At 41.4% G+C, this 16,085-nt stretch overlaps 2 protein-coding genes across 6 annotated transcripts in view; one reads left to right on the top strand and one right to left on the bottom strand.

Annotated features, from left to right (window-relative positions):
• The window catches only part of fchsd2 (FCH and double SH3 domains 2), a 69,166-nt gene extending 64,074 nt beyond the window's left edge, over nt 1-5,092 (bottom strand). Inside the window, exons 1-2 of one of the 2 annotated variants that reach the window (XM_085184552.1) lie at nt 4,757-5,092; nt 562-659 (exon numbers count right to left, since the gene is read on the bottom strand). In XM_085184552.1, the coding sequence (XP_085040678.1) occupies nt 562-659; nt 4,757-4,777 (119 nt within the window). In that variant the 5' untranslated portion in view covers nt 4,778-5,092. The remainder of the gene's footprint in view (nt 1-561; nt 660-4,756) is intronic. The other variant, XM_085184553.1, reaches the window with a different exon arrangement.
• A 5,331-nt stretch (nt 5,093-10,423) lies between these two features.
• p2ry2.1 (purinergic receptor P2Y2, tandem duplicate 1) lies at nt 10,424-15,875 on the top strand. Of its 4 annotated transcripts, none has more exons than XM_085184505.1 (5): nt 10,424-10,658; nt 11,932-12,285; nt 12,981-13,149; nt 13,393-13,738; nt 13,820-15,875. In XM_085184505.1, the coding sequence occupies exons 2-5, from the start codon at nt 11,949-11,951 to the stop codon at nt 14,012-14,014; spliced, it is 1,047 nt and encodes a 348-aa protein (XP_085040631.1). In that variant the 5' UTR covers nt 10,424-10,658; nt 11,932-11,948; the 3' UTR covers nt 14,015-15,875. The 4 variants fall into 4 exon arrangements, with proteins under 4 accessions (XP_085040631.1, XP_085040630.1, XP_085040628.1 ...); XM_085184504.1 differs by lacking the exon at nt 10,424-10,658 and adding an exon at nt 10,696-10,796; XM_085184502.1 differs by lacking the exon at nt 10,424-10,658 and adding an exon at nt 10,726-11,009.
• Nucleotides 15,876-16,085: the final 210 nt, after the last annotated feature.

Here is a 16,085-nt window from a genome sequence, read left to right on the forward strand (position 1 = left end):
GGAGCATAGACGCAGAGAGTATGAGAGTTCGCTGTCATAAATAATCAATGCTTAGTCAACACAGAAAACGAGAGCACGTGAAGGAGCCAGGGCTTCCTCCTATTCCCTAATCCAAAAAGGGAAAACTGCCAGCTCACATATGTCACGAGTAAACAGAGCTGAGCTAAGTTGAAGAGGATATATGGAGACAGACAAGATGATAATCGGAGGAAAAGCGACAGAGAGAAATTAAAGTGAGGGAAGAGACTGCAGAGTGTTTTTGCAGAGAGAATTTGGAAAAGGTGAAAGTGAGAAAGAAAAAAGAAAGAAACACTTGGAAAGCAGGAAGTGGGCTGCAGGAAATTCCTTTGTCATCCTCCTGACCCTCTCTGCTTGTCAAAAAACTGGAATATGACAGTTAACGTCCTCTTTCTCGTCTCCCTCACTCCTTTTTCCTTTTCTCCGGCTGTGTCCATGTGAGCGTGCTGTGCAGCGATGACTAGATTTCAAGTCATCTGCCATTTGTTAAGCGCACTTGCTTGATGCTACAGACAACTATGTGACTCGGAAACGTGTTCATACCTCATGTCCTCAAGCAGGTCACATTCGGTCTGGTGTTTAAAGTGCAGTCTTGTCATCTGCTCTGTGTGAGTGTTTTTCAGCTCCTGTGTCACTTTGACCTGGATGAAACAAAAAGACATGTTATTAAATGTGTTATTTATTCATCCATCAGCTCCACAGGCATGTTATTGATCTCTATGAAGCCCAGCTTTCAAAAAATCATCAGTCCTCACATATCAATATATTAAAACAGTAACTAGATATTAACCTAGATGTGATTTTGGTCAATGCAGAGGACATAAATGGCCGTCTTTTCCTGGTTGTAAAAGGGTTCATTGAATGACGAAAGCTTCTACCTGGCTGTAAGTTATAAATGCACGTTAACAATAAATGATCCATATCAGTCCATAATATTTCCATCTCATTGACCCTTCGTTAGATTAAATGCTGCATGAAATTGCCCAAAGTAACAGACTGAATACAGAAACATCTTTTAACATGAGCGCATTTCATTTTGTGTTTTTAGATAATCTGCTGATCTATTAAACTGTTTAAAGAAAGAAAGATTTGCTTTTAAAAATTTGTGATATTTTAACATAACTTGTTTTAATCAAAAAACTAAGAATTGTTTGGACAACTGGACAAATATGCCCTCACCAGCCACCTCATTGGGTAAACCTGGTCAGTTGCTTGTTACTGCAAATATCTAGTCAATCACATATCAGCAACTCAGTGCATTTAGACAAGCATACATGGTCAAGACGACCAGCTGAAGTTCAAACCAAGCAGCAGAATGGGGAATAAAGATCCTTTTGGTGCCGGACGGGTTAGTCTAAGTGTTTCAGAAACTGCTGACCTGCTGGGATTTTCCCACACAACCCTCTCTATGGTTTACAGAGAACGGTCTGCCTTGTTGATGGCAGAGGTCAGAGGAGAAAGACCAGACAGCTTCCAGCTGTACCTCAAATAACCACTCGTTAAAACCAAGGTCTGCAGAAGAGCATCTGTGAACAAGCAACAACCTTGACCACAGAAGGTGCCACTCCTGTCAGCTATGAACAGAAAACTGGGGATAAATTTTGCACAGGCTCACCAAAGTTCGACAACAGAAGGTTGGAAAAACTGTTCCCTCACAAACAACATGAAAGCATATATCCATCTTGCCTTGTATAAGGAGTTCAGGCTGGTGGTCTAATGGTGTGGAGGATATTTTCTTGGCACATTTTTGGCCCCTTAGTACAAAATGAGAATTGTTTAAAGAAGCACGGCAAACCTGAGTATTGTTGCTGACCAAGTCCATCCCTTTACGACCAGTGTACCAATCATCTAATAGCTGTTTCAAGCAGGCTAACACACCACGTCACAAGCTCAAATCATCTCAATCTGCCTTCTTGAACATAACAATGAGTTCACTGTACTCAAATGCCGTCCATAGTCACCAGATTTCAATCCAATAGAGAACCTTTGGGATGTGGTGGATGTGCAGCTGACCAATCTGCAGCAACTGTGTGACACTGTCATGTAATGTGGACCAAAATTTCTGAGGAATGTTTCCAGCACCTTGTTGAATCTAAGCCATGAAGCCTTCATTAGCCAAAAATAAATATGAGTGACACTAATTTCAAAATGATGTATACTGAAAAGCACTATATTCCCTAGCTGCCCATCAACTGTCCTACTCTAAAGTAACCTGAAAGTAGCACATACATATACTGTATACACTCCCACTCATAACCCATCAATGTAAAAGTCGGCGTCAGGGTTTTGTGAGACCTTCATTGAAGCAGGTATGGGGATTTTTTGCAGTTAGAGGTGACTGAGAATACTCTTAACATCCCCCATAACTGCAGTGTTTAGTAAAGATGCTGTGTGCATCAAATTCAATTTAGTGGCCAGGCTCCTTCACACATCTTATGCTAAAACAGACATGCACACAGACACACAAACACACAAACACACACATCTCCTGCCAACAGAGTCGCTGTGAAGGTCATTGTGCATTGTCGGGTGAATTCCATCGGCTATTCACCAGAGTAACAGTGGGCAAATTCACGACTGTTCTAGACAAAACAATCAACAACATGCCACACACACTACACTGGCACACACACCAACACACAAACACAGCACAGCTCCTTTCTTTCATGTGCTGTGCCTTTGAAGATAAGGAGGGAGTGGTTTATTACAATCAGGGCAAAATTTCTTCACTTGATTTCACCTTCAATCACTCAGTGGCAACCCAAGAGGATGGCGAGAGGAGGGGAATGGTGACAGAGAGATAGAGCGATGGGGCGGGGGTTACAAAATGAAAAAGAAGATGTCAAATAAGGGCAAATGTGAAAATTATGAATAACAAAAATGGAAAGAGGAAGAGATATGGCGTAAACATCCCCGGCTGTGAGATAACAATATCAAGAGGAGTTTATTAACCTTCTCTGTGGTCTTCCATTTCCTTCTGCCTTAAAATAAGGCAGAAGATAAAAGGGGAGGGTTGTGTCAGGAAGGGCATCCGGCATAGGATCTCCGCCAAATCAAACATACCTTCAAGCACATGTGAGGATGTCAGATTCACCCCAGTAATGAAGCATGTATACCAATACACATATACTCCCTCCCTGTCTGATATGTATCCAGTCTAAAGATGCAAAGATGCTTTCACTAATTAAACTTAAGATTCAATGCTATCCGTTGATGCAGTTAATGTCAATTTAAAGAGTTCAAGTTCACCCCAAAATCAAGCATCTGCAAAACACTTGTGTAGCCTGAAATTTCACAGGCTCAGCTAAATTTGCCCAGTTCTAACCAATTCTTTAGATCCACAAAACAGAGACACTTCCTCAGGGTCCACACCCACTCTCGAACCTATGGATTTAAAGCTAGATAGGCAGACACTGCATTGCCTTTGTCAGGCCTCTTTAATTTAAGCGACACAAGGCGAATAAAAGAGAGCCAAAATGACTCCATGTTTGTTAGCAGATGTGCTGAGACACAGACAGAACACTTAAGGGGCTGTATGTGCCGCACTGGGAGAGAAATTATTAGTATCCAACAGTCTAGCAGAGATGCTGTGGGCTGAGTGCACACTGAGGGTAGCGGCGCTATTGCCAGTGGGTAACTTACGAGTATTTTTTATTTATGTATTTGTAAATTATGCTTTTATTCTGGAAAATTTTTAACAGGAGGTTCAGGAAAGCAGTGTGTACAGCCTCAGTCAGGAGAAGACCTGCACAAGTGTGTGGTTTAAAGGCATGATATGGCATGTCCGAGGCCACAGTGTGTGTGTGTGTGTGTGTGTGTGTGTGTGTGTGTGTGTGTGTGTGTGTGTGTGTGTGTGTGTGTAAACGCAGGGTGTAAGTGGCACAGAGGGAATACGTGGTAATTAAGAGAAATCTGATGCGGAGCTTCACAGTGGGGAGATTGGCTCTTGTGCATCTATTTCAGGAGGACACACACACACAGACAGAAAGCAGTGGACCAGAAACTTCATCACACCCTCATGTGTATACACACATACACACGCTGCACAGCATGCTTTAGGCGTCCTTTCTCAGCCCATACAGAATCAGTAAGTCAGCGTGGCTCTGGCTGCACGCCTTCCTCGGTATGCTCGGCTTTTTGTCAGCTCTGCCTTCAGTGACCCCTGCACGGACTGATGAAGGTCTTTCTCTGAGACATCATCACAAAAGACGAAATCTTTTGTTGTGCTGTCTGGGGCAGGAGAGTGGAGCAGAGTGGAGTGGAGTGGAGGGGGGTTGCGGGTTGTTGTCATATTTCCACAGCGTCCACATTTTAACAAAAACAACCACCTCACTGGCCACAACGCTAAAAGCACTGCTCATATTTGAAGTTATTTCTATTCCTGCTGCACGTTTCTCCCTCTGAATCCCGTTTAGTCGTGCTTTGTGCCTCACGGTAGCCCACCTAGCGCTTTCTAGCTAACGTTATTTGACGTGTGAGGGTCACGCTGCTGCTGCAGCGGCTGGACAGATGCACATTAACGTTCACAACTAACCCAGCTAGCCGTCCTTGCTAATGTTGGCTAGCGAGGGTCTTTCCGACCTCCCCTTTAATTTAGCCTTTATTTATTTATTTTTTTGTATTTATTTATTTATTTTTACCGGAAGCTTTTTGTCGTGGCTGTCCAACCGTGAGCTTACAACACTGTTATCTGCCTGTCATTGTCTGCACAGCCCTACTAAAAACATAACGGACTCACCTTCCTCGGCGGCGGCTGCATGTTGAAGTATTGACATGAATGGTATTTCCCTTGTGAGATGTATTGTAATTCCGAGAGGATATCCAAATCAGTGTGTGGCACTAATATTTCTATGTTTTCCCCCCCTCTTGCTTCCTGAAACAAACACCAACAAAAATAAAGAAAAAAGCCTCCCCTCCGAACCACAGGGAGGAAAGACGGGAGTTAAATTTGTACTCCGGCGGCCATGACTGATGATAAATGGCTAGTTTATATGCAGAGCAGAAACTGGAGCTACGAGGAGAGACCGGACACGCTTGTGTCGGCTGCTGCCACTACGACAGGACTGGTGTGTTACTGTACTCTTGTGAGCAGGAGAGGGGGAGGCAAACAGGCGGAGACGAAAAAGCAGAGGGAAGGGATGAGGAAGATATTAACGGGGAACCCCATCAGCAACTCAGCTCAAGGGCTCCACCGTGCGGGGAAGAGCAGGACAGCGCCCCGTGCCTCATTAATGAAAAACGGCCATCAGAACGGGAAGAGATAATCTTTTTGTTTGCTCGTTCTCGCCCTGTGCTGGCGGTAAATATAAGTAAAGTTGTCTTAAAGCATATAAGTCGGACAAAAAGATTTTTAAACGTTTTATTTATTTATTCATTGTTTTTTTACAGCCGCTCCAGCTTGCTCATAGGGGGAAGCGCAGGAGGCAGAGTCCCGCAGACCTGCATAGCAACAAGAAACCGCATTCAATCAATGGTGGAGTAGGAATAAAAGCGGGATTTTGTTTTAAATAAATAAATAGACAAATTACATATAGAATTTATTTAAAACATTTTTGCATATGACCTATTATTTCTTGGCTAGGGAGTGCTAAAAAGCGTCTAATCCACACGATTACTCACTATTATTATGTAGATTATGGCGCACGTCAAAAAATCTATAGAAAATCAGGGGGCAGACAGAGTAAAATAGGGTCACTGGGTTCATTGCTCGTGGGAAAAAAGGAGCGATAAAAGTCTTGTCATAAATAAAAGTGATAAAAGTCTTGTCAAGGGTTGGCATGAGCTGCAGCTGGTATCACAGCACCCGCAAGTATGCATGCATGCAGCCCGTAGCCTATATGCTTTTATTAGGCGTCATTGCACGTGGTTAAAAATCGGCCAAATGCAGGAATCTGCTGCATTTCTGGGTCTTCCGTTATGACACAGTTTATATCACAGTTTTCATACAGAACAAGACGTCATTTTAAGATACTGGAGAACTGGGATGGACATTTTTTACACAATTTTTAATCAATTAATTCAGAAAATAATTTGAAGATTTAATTAAAAAAATCACAAACTGTAGCTTTATGCGAAGAACCATTATTCTTCTGAGATCAGGTTGTAAACGGTTGTAAGTAGTTGGACACAAATTTGAATCACTTCTTCCAGCCAGCTGTGTTAGCTTTATTTTTCAGGGTGGCCTCTGCAACATGAGACTGGAAATCACCCAAACATCTTCACCATGAAGCAATATTGCATGTCACTCTGCTCACACCCCTGTCAAACTGTGTAGTTGTCCAGCTTTTGGGAAAGTAAGTAAGCTTTCCCATAAAAAAAAAAGATACAGTGATTAATGAAATAAATAGTTAAAACTAAATAAAAGCAAGTCTACGCAGGTCGGTCTTAAGCTTCCTTTTTAATGCCATCAACAGTGTCCACAGATCTTAGTCCACTGGAAGCCAGTTCCACAACTTGGGAGCCACAACTCTGAAGCAACGTCTCCTTTTGTATTTTTCTAGCTGGACCTACTGTAGATACCACCAACAACCACTAATCAGCTGACCTCAGAGACCCAGTAGTCATGTATAGATGTATTAATTCACCAGGAAGCATATAGCCAAGGATCACCAAAATCTTAAATTGAACCTTAAAGTTTATGTGGAACAAGTCTAAATAGGATAAAATCAGCGTCACATGTGGGCTTTTATAGGACCTGGTGAGAAGCTTTGTATTCTGGACCTGCTGGAAGCAACACAGAGATGATTTACTCAGGCGAATGAATAATGAATAATGAGTGATCGAGGGAGCGATGACACAAAAGCGTGTATAATCATTTCCATTTCACACTGAGACACGGTATATTTTTAAAGAGCAATGTTCTGCAGATGATAAAAAAAACAAGTTTTAACAAGACATGCTCATCAAAACTGAACCCTCCTTTAAAAGGAACACCAGGATCTCTCATGGAGTACTGAAGATTAATAGAGTTAATGTTGTTAGGGGCACATAAGAGTGTCAGGGGTTTTTGTGTGTGTGACAACTGATTGTTCTGAAGAACAGATGGTTTTATTTGTTTACATTCTGGGGTTTGAATGGCATGTATGAGATGTCTTCAAAGTTATTGAGGATGTGTGCAAGTAGAATAAAATATAAAGGTGTTACCCAACTTTAGGTAATGCCGCAAGATAAGGCGGCAGAAGAGGACACAAAATAGGAAGAGACCCAATCCACAGACCTACATTCAAAGTCTCTCCGTCAGGATACCCTGATCAACCGTGTCAGAGGCAGCAGACAGACCTATCTGAACTTCACCTCCATCTACAAACAGCTGTTTCAGTTGAGTGAATCAAACTGAATTTATCCAAATTGTTTTTGAGCAGTTACAACCTCTGAGCTAGGGATGGGTACCGGTATCCGGTGCCATGATGGCACCGGTTCTGACATAAACGGTAGTAACCAGACCGAAAAGCAGCGCACATTTCGGTGCTTCATTTCGGTGCTTTTTTTTTCTGAGATGTCATACACTTTGAATTCTAGCCAATCATTTTACGTTTCCGAGGATAGTAGGCGGGCCCAGGTACGTACGTACTTTTAGAGCAGAGCTACAGATTAAAAATGCCCAAGACGAAGCGGTCAAAAGTCTGGCTGTACTTCACAGCAAAATATGCAAACTCACCAGCCTGCAACAAGTGCTTTAAGGTGATACTGTGATACTGTCAAAGGAGGTAACACCTCAAATCCGATGAAACACCTGGCGACGCATAGCGGGTTTTTTTTTAAAGCAGAAAAATGCGCCGTATTTGATAGCTTGCTGCGAGACCTCACACCGAGCGCATCTACTGCGGGTGTGGTGGTGACGGATGATGATGGCAGCAGCAGCCGTTCTTCTCTGCGTGAGTAGCTTCATGTTGTTCGTGTGCAATTTACGTTGAGTAGGCTAACCACGTTATTACATTAATGCATGTAAGGTGAACTAGCAAACACTGTCGTAGTTACATGCAGCTGTCTTCTTGTTTGATGGCAGATACTCCCTTCACCCTGGCCAAAAAGGCTAAAATGACCAAAGAAAAAGTGGAAAACAGTTAAACATGAGAGGTTTTTGGACAAAGTTTGTTTTTTTCCATTGTTTAAGCACTGCTTCCAGCCAAGAGTGGTATCATATATGCCCTATAGCTGCAGAAAACATTGTTATCTTTTTACAATAAAAACAGCTGAACATGAGAGGTTTTTGGACCAATTTTGTGTTCTCCATTCTTTAAGCACCGGTTTGAGCACAGTTTAAGCACCGGCACCGTTTCAAAAGTACCAGTTTGGCACCGGTATCGGATAAAACCTAAACGATACCCATCCCTACTCTGAGCCACCACTTTTTCCTAGAAGTGTAGTGATAAAGGGCCTTTTTGAAGGGCCAGCATTGGGCTTTTGAAAAAGAGGGTGGATAACAGCCTGTTTAAATTGTGAAGGGGACACAGCCAGAGGTTAAAGAGTTGTTAACTATCCCGAGAACAACACAGCCCAGAGGTGTAAATGACCTGTTTGAACAGCTTCACCATGTGAGGTTGGTAAAATGTCAAGTGGGCAAGAAGAGGGTTTGCTGACGAGATCATATCAAAGACATCGGCCCAAAGGACGGGTCATATTTGCTCTGATATGATGGATCTTATTAACCAAGAAAGAAGGAAAGTTTTCACACTCTTCAAGGAGGAGAAACAGGATAAATGGCGTCTCCGAACTTTTGGGTTCCCTTTGCTGTTATGAATTAAGCTTGAGTGAAGCGTGAGAACATCCCGCTGGCTTGGAAGACAGAGGAAAAGACAAACTAGCTCAGAGGAAGTGAGCGTTTTACTTCTTGCCTCCTACGTATTATGTTCAAGGTTAAGGTACAGGTAATCATTAATTTACAAAGTTTCGGGAGCAGGTGAGACATTAAGCACACTTCCTCACCTATCAAACTCGTATATTTCAACACACTCTCACACACATTCGCGCACTCGGAGGAATCACATTCATGTTCACACCTAACTTTTTAACAGCAGAACAGAGGAAAATGGCTGCTTATGGATCGTATTTTTTACGTTAGGATCCTGCAAGGATTGTTTTCATCTGTGATTTATTTATAATTTGGCTTCTGCACATACATTCCTTTGGCCTTACCGAGGTAAGAGATTGTTATGTGTCTGTGCCCATAAAACAAGAAAACAAGAAATCTGTGTGGTAACAGGGGAATTTTATTCTACTGAGTGGCTCCCACTGGTGTTTAAGTGTGCATACAGTGTGCTGGCCCCCCTGTGGTGTACCACCTAAATCTTAAACTAAAGTTAAGATTAGAACAAAGCTCAGCAGCGTGCATTTCATCACAGCCCACAGCCCTTGTTGTTAATTCAAAATCCAAAAAAATCGTTAGTTTCACAGGTTAACAACCATTATTGTGGCATGTGAGAGAAATGAGTTTTATGCCCTTTGCTACATGATCAGTATTAGTTAATTGTTACATATTTAGAATAATTAATTCAGACAAAGAAAGACATTGTGCCGCTTCTAGTGGGCACTTTTGTTTGCACACTGGCAGCTTCATTGAAAATGATTGAAGAAATATAGGCATACACACCTTTTTTAAGTGCACAGCCCAACTAACTGAAGCAGCTCTGTATATTTGATTTGGCAGATTTTCACACCAGATAAATGTCCTGACACAACCCTGAAAGGGATTTTTGTGTCCTCCTGGTACTGAGACAGTGATCGTTCACTTGTTAGGCAAATGTGTAAACCCAGACACTATGGAGCCACTAACAAGTAGCCTAACCAAAACCTCAGAAAACAATAGCACGGGAAAGAAAAAAGCAATAATTTCGAGTGAATAACTTCAACTACACGTCAGATCAATGTAACCCAGAACTATTGTACTTAGCCTCAGTATGGCCAATTTCCCATGTGCATTTCTGGCTACTTTTCCTCCACAGTTTTTGAATTTACCAGTAACAGCAACAATGTCTGTCATTTAAGTAGGTTATGTTGTGGTCTCTGCAAAGATTCCCCAAAGGAGTCTAAATCAGGCCTTAGGTGTGAGGGCAAATCTGATTGAGGCTTGTGCCACCCCATACCCTCCCTCTGGACACACCCCTGATGTCTCCTCCTAAGGAATTTGGGGGGGGGGGGGGGGGGGGGGGGGGGGCATGTTAAGCAAAATGCCCATTTAGTTGTTGGTGAACTAAATACTTTTACTAATGCAGCTTATATCTATAAATAAAGATGATTATTATTATTACTGTTGTCATCAGTTTACAGGCTTACATTATTACAAATTTCTTGCTCTAATAATACAAGATCTTTTAAGGCCTTTTTTCATGGTAAAAAAAATCTGTCTTCTTATTTTAATAATACTAAGAGTAATTCAAATATCTAGCTTTCTAGGTTTACCAAAGCGAGAAACATAAATATTTAACCAGTTTGAGGTGTCTGTTGGTTTTACTGAATATATTTAACATATTAGCCTCAGGCCCCAGATGCTTACTCACTGTGGACACGCCGCAACTCGTCAAACAGTCATACGTCTTCACAACTTTTCCACTGCCTCCAGTCTCCCAGGAACACATTCAACCACAAACAACAATGTGAGGGTACTTTGGACAGGATAGTCAGGATAATAGCACCCATACAGTGTGAGTTACTTCATAAGCTATATGTTTTTTAGGGTTTGGTTTTTTTTTGGTTTTTTGGTTTTTTTTTTGGGGGGGGGGGGGTGTTTGTGAATGGCTGTTTTACCAGAAAATAGCAGAAAGGAATTTATTGCCGAAGAGGTAAGTTCTTCTCAACTTGGTATGGCATGCACAAAAACTTAGGAACTACAAATATGGACGCTCAGGTCTGTTATCGATTAAATTTAACACAGGGCTGTTTAGAAGAGTAAAGGAGAGAAGAACAAAAGGTTCAGAGAGAGCAAAACAACATCAGAAAGAGGAAGGGGGTGGAAGGTCTGCTGCAGGTTAACTCCTCGGTGAGCTGAGAAAGTAGTAAGCTTGCATGTTGTTTCTTCAGGCTCTTTCTGTCCACTGTATTGCATGGCTGAGCTTGAGCTTGTCAAATAAACAGAAAAATGGCCTGAGTTTGTGTGAGCCAGCAATGTTCAGCTCACGCCACTGAAACTCTCCAAGCTGAATCTGGTTTGAGTTAAAAAGTTATTCCTCTGTTTCTGCTGCTTGCAGCTGGAGGGTTTTTTAGACAACTTTGTCATGCCCAAACAAGACATGCTTTTTTTTCGGTACATAAGTTGGTGAATCAGTGTCTGAAATAAACTTTGAAACTCTGCATCGCCGATATGTTATTCAGAGGTGTGTTGTTAAGGCCAGGTGGAGGAACTGTACTGTCTGTTTAAGAGCCACCGCTTACACAGAGATTCATATTTTTGGATGGGAAAAAAAAGCTTTAGGAGAGTCTAATTATCAGTTATGGTTTTAAGTAGCTCCTTCTGTTCTTTCACCCACAATTAAAGAAAGCAACAACTAATGTCTGTGAAATGTCCTTGTGCATTTTACAGAAATGAAGTGAGTCAAGCTGGATTATATTACTGTAATTTGATTGTGCAATCACAATTGGTTATTTGCCTATACTTAGTATGGCATGATATGCTGGACTGTGCTGTTGAAGCATGCCAAAGCAAATGATTCAGGGCCTCTTTAACTGATGTCATATCCTTCTAATCACAACCATTTTCTTTGTGTGTGTGTATATATATATATATATAGAGAGAGAGAGAGAGAGCGAGAGAGAGAGAGCGAGAGAGAGAGAGACAGAGAGAGAGAGAGATAGATAGATAGATAGATAGATAGATAGATAGATAGATAGATAGATAGATAGATAGATAGATAGATTTAGAAGAATCTATCTATCTAATCTTTTAGAAGAATTTATTCCTTTCTACAATTTTCCCCTCAGGTCCTCTCAGCATCAAGATGGCCAGCGTTGACAACAACAAGACCAACCAAACCAATTTCAGTGCCAACTACTGTCAGTTCAATGATGATTTTAAATATATCCTCCTCCCTGTCAGCTACACCCTGGTGTTTGTGATTGGCCTAGCGCTGAACGCCACTGCGCTGTATGTAATTGTGTTCCGCACCAAGCGCTGGAAGCCCTCGACCATTTATATGTTCAACCTGACAGTGTGTGACACCCTGTACATCTTCACGCTGCCATTCCTCATCTACTACTACGCCGACAAGAACGACTGGCCGTTCAGTGAACCCTTCTGCAAGCTTATACGCTTCCTGTTTTATGCCAATTTATACGGTACAGTTGTGGAAAGCTACAAACTCACACAGCACAGTACAAAAGCTGAGCTTGACTTATTGTAGAGCAACAGCTTTGCAAGATAATATGCTGCAATACAGTATGCATTTTGTCAGTGCGGTATGATGCAATAAGGTGTGAAATACAGTGTGTGTGTGTGTGTGTGTGTGTGTGTGTGGGGACTTTCAGCTTTAATTCAGATGAGCAGTCTCATGGCTGAGGGAGGGCCGTTCCCTTGATGTATTTTATAGGTTTACATCATAATCTTAGATGATCTTAGTGCAATTCAGAGAGGCCACTATTGGGCTGAAAAACCCAAATAAACCCGAAATAAATAAGAGAGAAAAACAAAGCTTTAGGAGGGGCCTAAATGCAGTCGTCAGCTCAGCGAAGCCAAATGAATAACTGAGTGGATGATCACAGAATTATTTCCATTGTTAAGAAAACCAACTTCACATCATCTAACCAAGTCAAAAAATGCCTTCAGTGGTAGGAATATCATTATACACGCAAGAGACACCTTCATGAACATAAACACTGAGGGTTTACAAACAAGGTGCAAACCACTGGTTACACTGTTTTTTGTTTTGTTTTTTTATGATCTATTAGTTAATACAAAGAATTACACAGTAATACTAATAATTATTAGTCTATGAAAAAAGCATGCTAAACAGTCTTTTTTTCCTCTCTGACAGGTTCCATCCTTTTCCTCTCCTGCATCAGCCTGCATCGGTTCGTTGGGATCTGCTATCCGGTCCGCTCCCTGAACTGGGTCAGCGCCCGCCAGGCCCGGCTGGTGTCTGTGGCAGTGTGGGCCTGTGTGTTATTCTGCCAGGCTCCTATTCTCTACTTTTCAAGAACTAGGTGATTAAATGTTTGTAACTTTATTTCTCTGTCTTCGTTTATTTTGTGAAAGTGTCTCTAATTGCATTTAAGTGTGGACTATCGACTTTTGTGGCACACCAGTTTTGTACTGTGCTTATCTTAGGTGACCCTAAAGGGACACACTTAAAAGAACAGCCAAGCTTTTACTCAGGTTGAGTGCCAGACAGGGGGAGTGTCGTTTAAAGATCCGAAACAAATCCAATCTGTTATCTGCTCTGTAAGGGACATGAACACCGAGCGAATCTGCCACGACACCACCAGTCCAGAGCTTTTCGATGACTTCCTGGTGTACAGCTCAGTCGTATCAGTGCTCATGTTCGTCTTACCCTTCATGGTGGTGATGGTTTGCTATGGCCTGATGGTGAGAAAACTTCTAGATACTGGCTGGGGGTCTGGAGCAAGAACCGAAGAGGAAAGAGGAGGCTTAACAGCCCAGAGGTCCAAACAGAAGTCAGTAAAGATGATCATCATCGTGCTGGCAGCGTTCATGCTGTGTTTCCTCCCTTTCCACCTCACCAGGAGTCTTTACTACTTTTTTAGATACATGAGGCAGGTCAATCCAGCACAGGTGAGGACAAGCACTTCTTTAATAATAAACATGTTATGATGACTAAAAGATCGCTGAATGACATTTGCATCCAATCACCAGATCAGCTGCAGCTTGGTGGAAGCCTCCAGCGTGGCCTACAAGATTACACGACCTTTGGCCAGTGCCAACAGCTGCGTGGACCCCATCCTTTACTTCCTGGCAGGGCAGGATGCCCGCAGCAATCTCACTAAGAAGCGCAAACTGCCGCCACCAAAAGCAAACAGTGGAATCCAAAACTTGACAGCACAACACTAACACCATGTGACTGTTTGCCACCTGGGCTTGTGTAACAGTAACAGACTGTTAAAGACTCGCATGTTTATCTACCACTCTCTTCCACACTGTGTTTTTTGTCCTGTCTCCCTCCCCTCTCCCCCAACTGGTCAAGGCAGATAGCCGCCCCTCCCAGAGCCTGGTGCTGCTCTGAGGTTTTCTTCCTGTTAAAAGGAAGTTTTTTCTTCCCACTGTTATCAAGTGTTTGCTTATAGTGGGTCATTTCATTGTTGTTGTTGTTTTGTGTGTTTTAATGTAGAGTTTTTACCTTAAAATATAAAGCACTTCGAGGCAACTGTTGTTTTAGTTCAATATAAATAATATTCACTTAAGTTGAATTGAATTAAACATGATTACAGGAAGGTTAATGACTCTCAGGACCACCTCCAAAGTGACAGCACCAGTGGGGGTTAAATACCTGGGACTTCCCATTAGTTTTTTTGAACAGAAGAACCTAAAAAGAAGTTCAGTTCCCTTCAACTCAAGTACTCAAAGCTACTGCCACCTGGATGGTTCAAAACCTACATAGACACACAGTATTGCATGACAGATGAGATCTCTTCAAGAGTACTTTTCAATCTTAAATATGCACCAGTCGTTAGTTTAGCAAGTGCAACACTTCTGAGATGTTAATTTTACTTCAAGACAGATATTTTGTTATTAGATACTATTTTTTTTTCTTTTTGCTAAGAATCCTAGTGAGAGCAAATTAAAGGGAAAAACCTGAAGTTTAGTTTTATTGTTAAAATACTGCAAATCAGGACAAAGGAGATTTATGATGACTGAAGATTAGAAATAAATGTCTAAATTGTATTTGATTTCTGACTTAATCCATTAAATGCCTTTGGGTGTATAGGGAATAAAGATTGTGTATTTATGAAAATAGAAAACTACGTGGCGTATCACAGCTGTGTGCTTAGAGAATTGATTTTATGAGTCATTTCCAGGATAAGGATAAGGATAAGAACTTATAGGTTTTCTACTGTGAGCATTGTTCTGACATGAAAGACAGGAATGCGTATGTTCCCCGCAAGGGTCAACCTCACTGCAAATTTAAGGCTTGCTCTCAATGTCCCGGAGAAAAACACATGTCACAAATGTGAAGGATGTAAAAATCATGTAGTAAAGAAGAAGACATTTTTAAAATGTGGTAACTGGCAACCTATCGAGGATTAACACCACCTTTTCGGCCTATGGCAGCTGGGATAGGGGAAGATGGATGGATGGATGTTTTTCTTCTAATTTAAATCCATGTGTGTCCATCATTTTTTAAATCAATGAGCCATAGGAAAGGAAGGGAATTTATAGTAACGTACAACAACAACAGACTCAAGTATCCCTTTAATCTAGAGTGAACCACTAGGGGGTGACAACCCCCAACAAGTTCATCATGGTTCAAGCAATCCCATCAAATTTTTTGCCATTTTATAATCTAGCCTCACACAAATCTCAAGTCTCACATACTCACCAACTCCAGACACCACAAAGCCACACAGCAGTGCGACACCAAACCAGATAGCATTTAAAATACCTCTTTATTTTAAAAGTAAAAACATCATACAGGGAAAAAACTGCAATATTATATAAATGCATGCTACAAAGCTGATGAGATGAATATTTAAATCTCTTTTCAGCAACACTTCAGCTTGAATACGTTTCATGATAACTGTAGTCTGAGTGAGAATGTTACTAAAAACAAATCAAAAGAAAACATGAAACGCAGTCAATAAATACCCTTCCCTCCAGACATGCTGTCATATTCCTTGTCACAACATAATAAGAAAATATGAAAATGAGCAGTTAAAAAAAGCCTCTATCATTATAGTACACGCTTGAAAACCCATGAGGATGTAAACTAAAACCAACTGAGCTCGCATGACTGAGGCATTTAAACCGCTAATTCTCTGCAGCCACTGGTGGGTTTATTGAATTAAACTATAAAATAAATTTAAAAAAAAAAAAAATGTGTGTCTGTGTGTGTGTGTTTATATAAGTGGTTTCTTTGAATGCTGAAGATTGCATAGCTACAGAGTGTTTTCATGAATAGAATAGG

The sequence above is a fragment of the Neolamprologus multifasciatus genome, chromosome 14 (genome assembly GCF_963576455.1).
Source record: "Neolamprologus multifasciatus chromosome 14, fNeoMul1.2, whole genome shotgun sequence".
Lineage (NCBI taxonomy): Eukaryota > Metazoa > Chordata > Actinopteri > Cichliformes > Cichlidae > Neolamprologus > Neolamprologus multifasciatus.

Coding starts and splice junctions, on each gene's coding strand:
- p2ry2.1 (XM_085184505.1), top strand. CDS start 11,949: ATGGCCAGCGTTGACAACAACAAGACCAACCAAACCAATTTCAGTGCC. Junction 12,286..12,980: donor GTTTTATGCCAATTTATACG/GTACAGTTGTGG, acceptor CCTCTCTGACAG/GTTCCATCCTTTTCCTCTCC. Junction 13,150..13,392: donor CTCTACTTTTCAAGAACTAG/GTGATTAAATGT, acceptor CTGCTCTGTAAG/GGACATGAACACCGAGCGAA.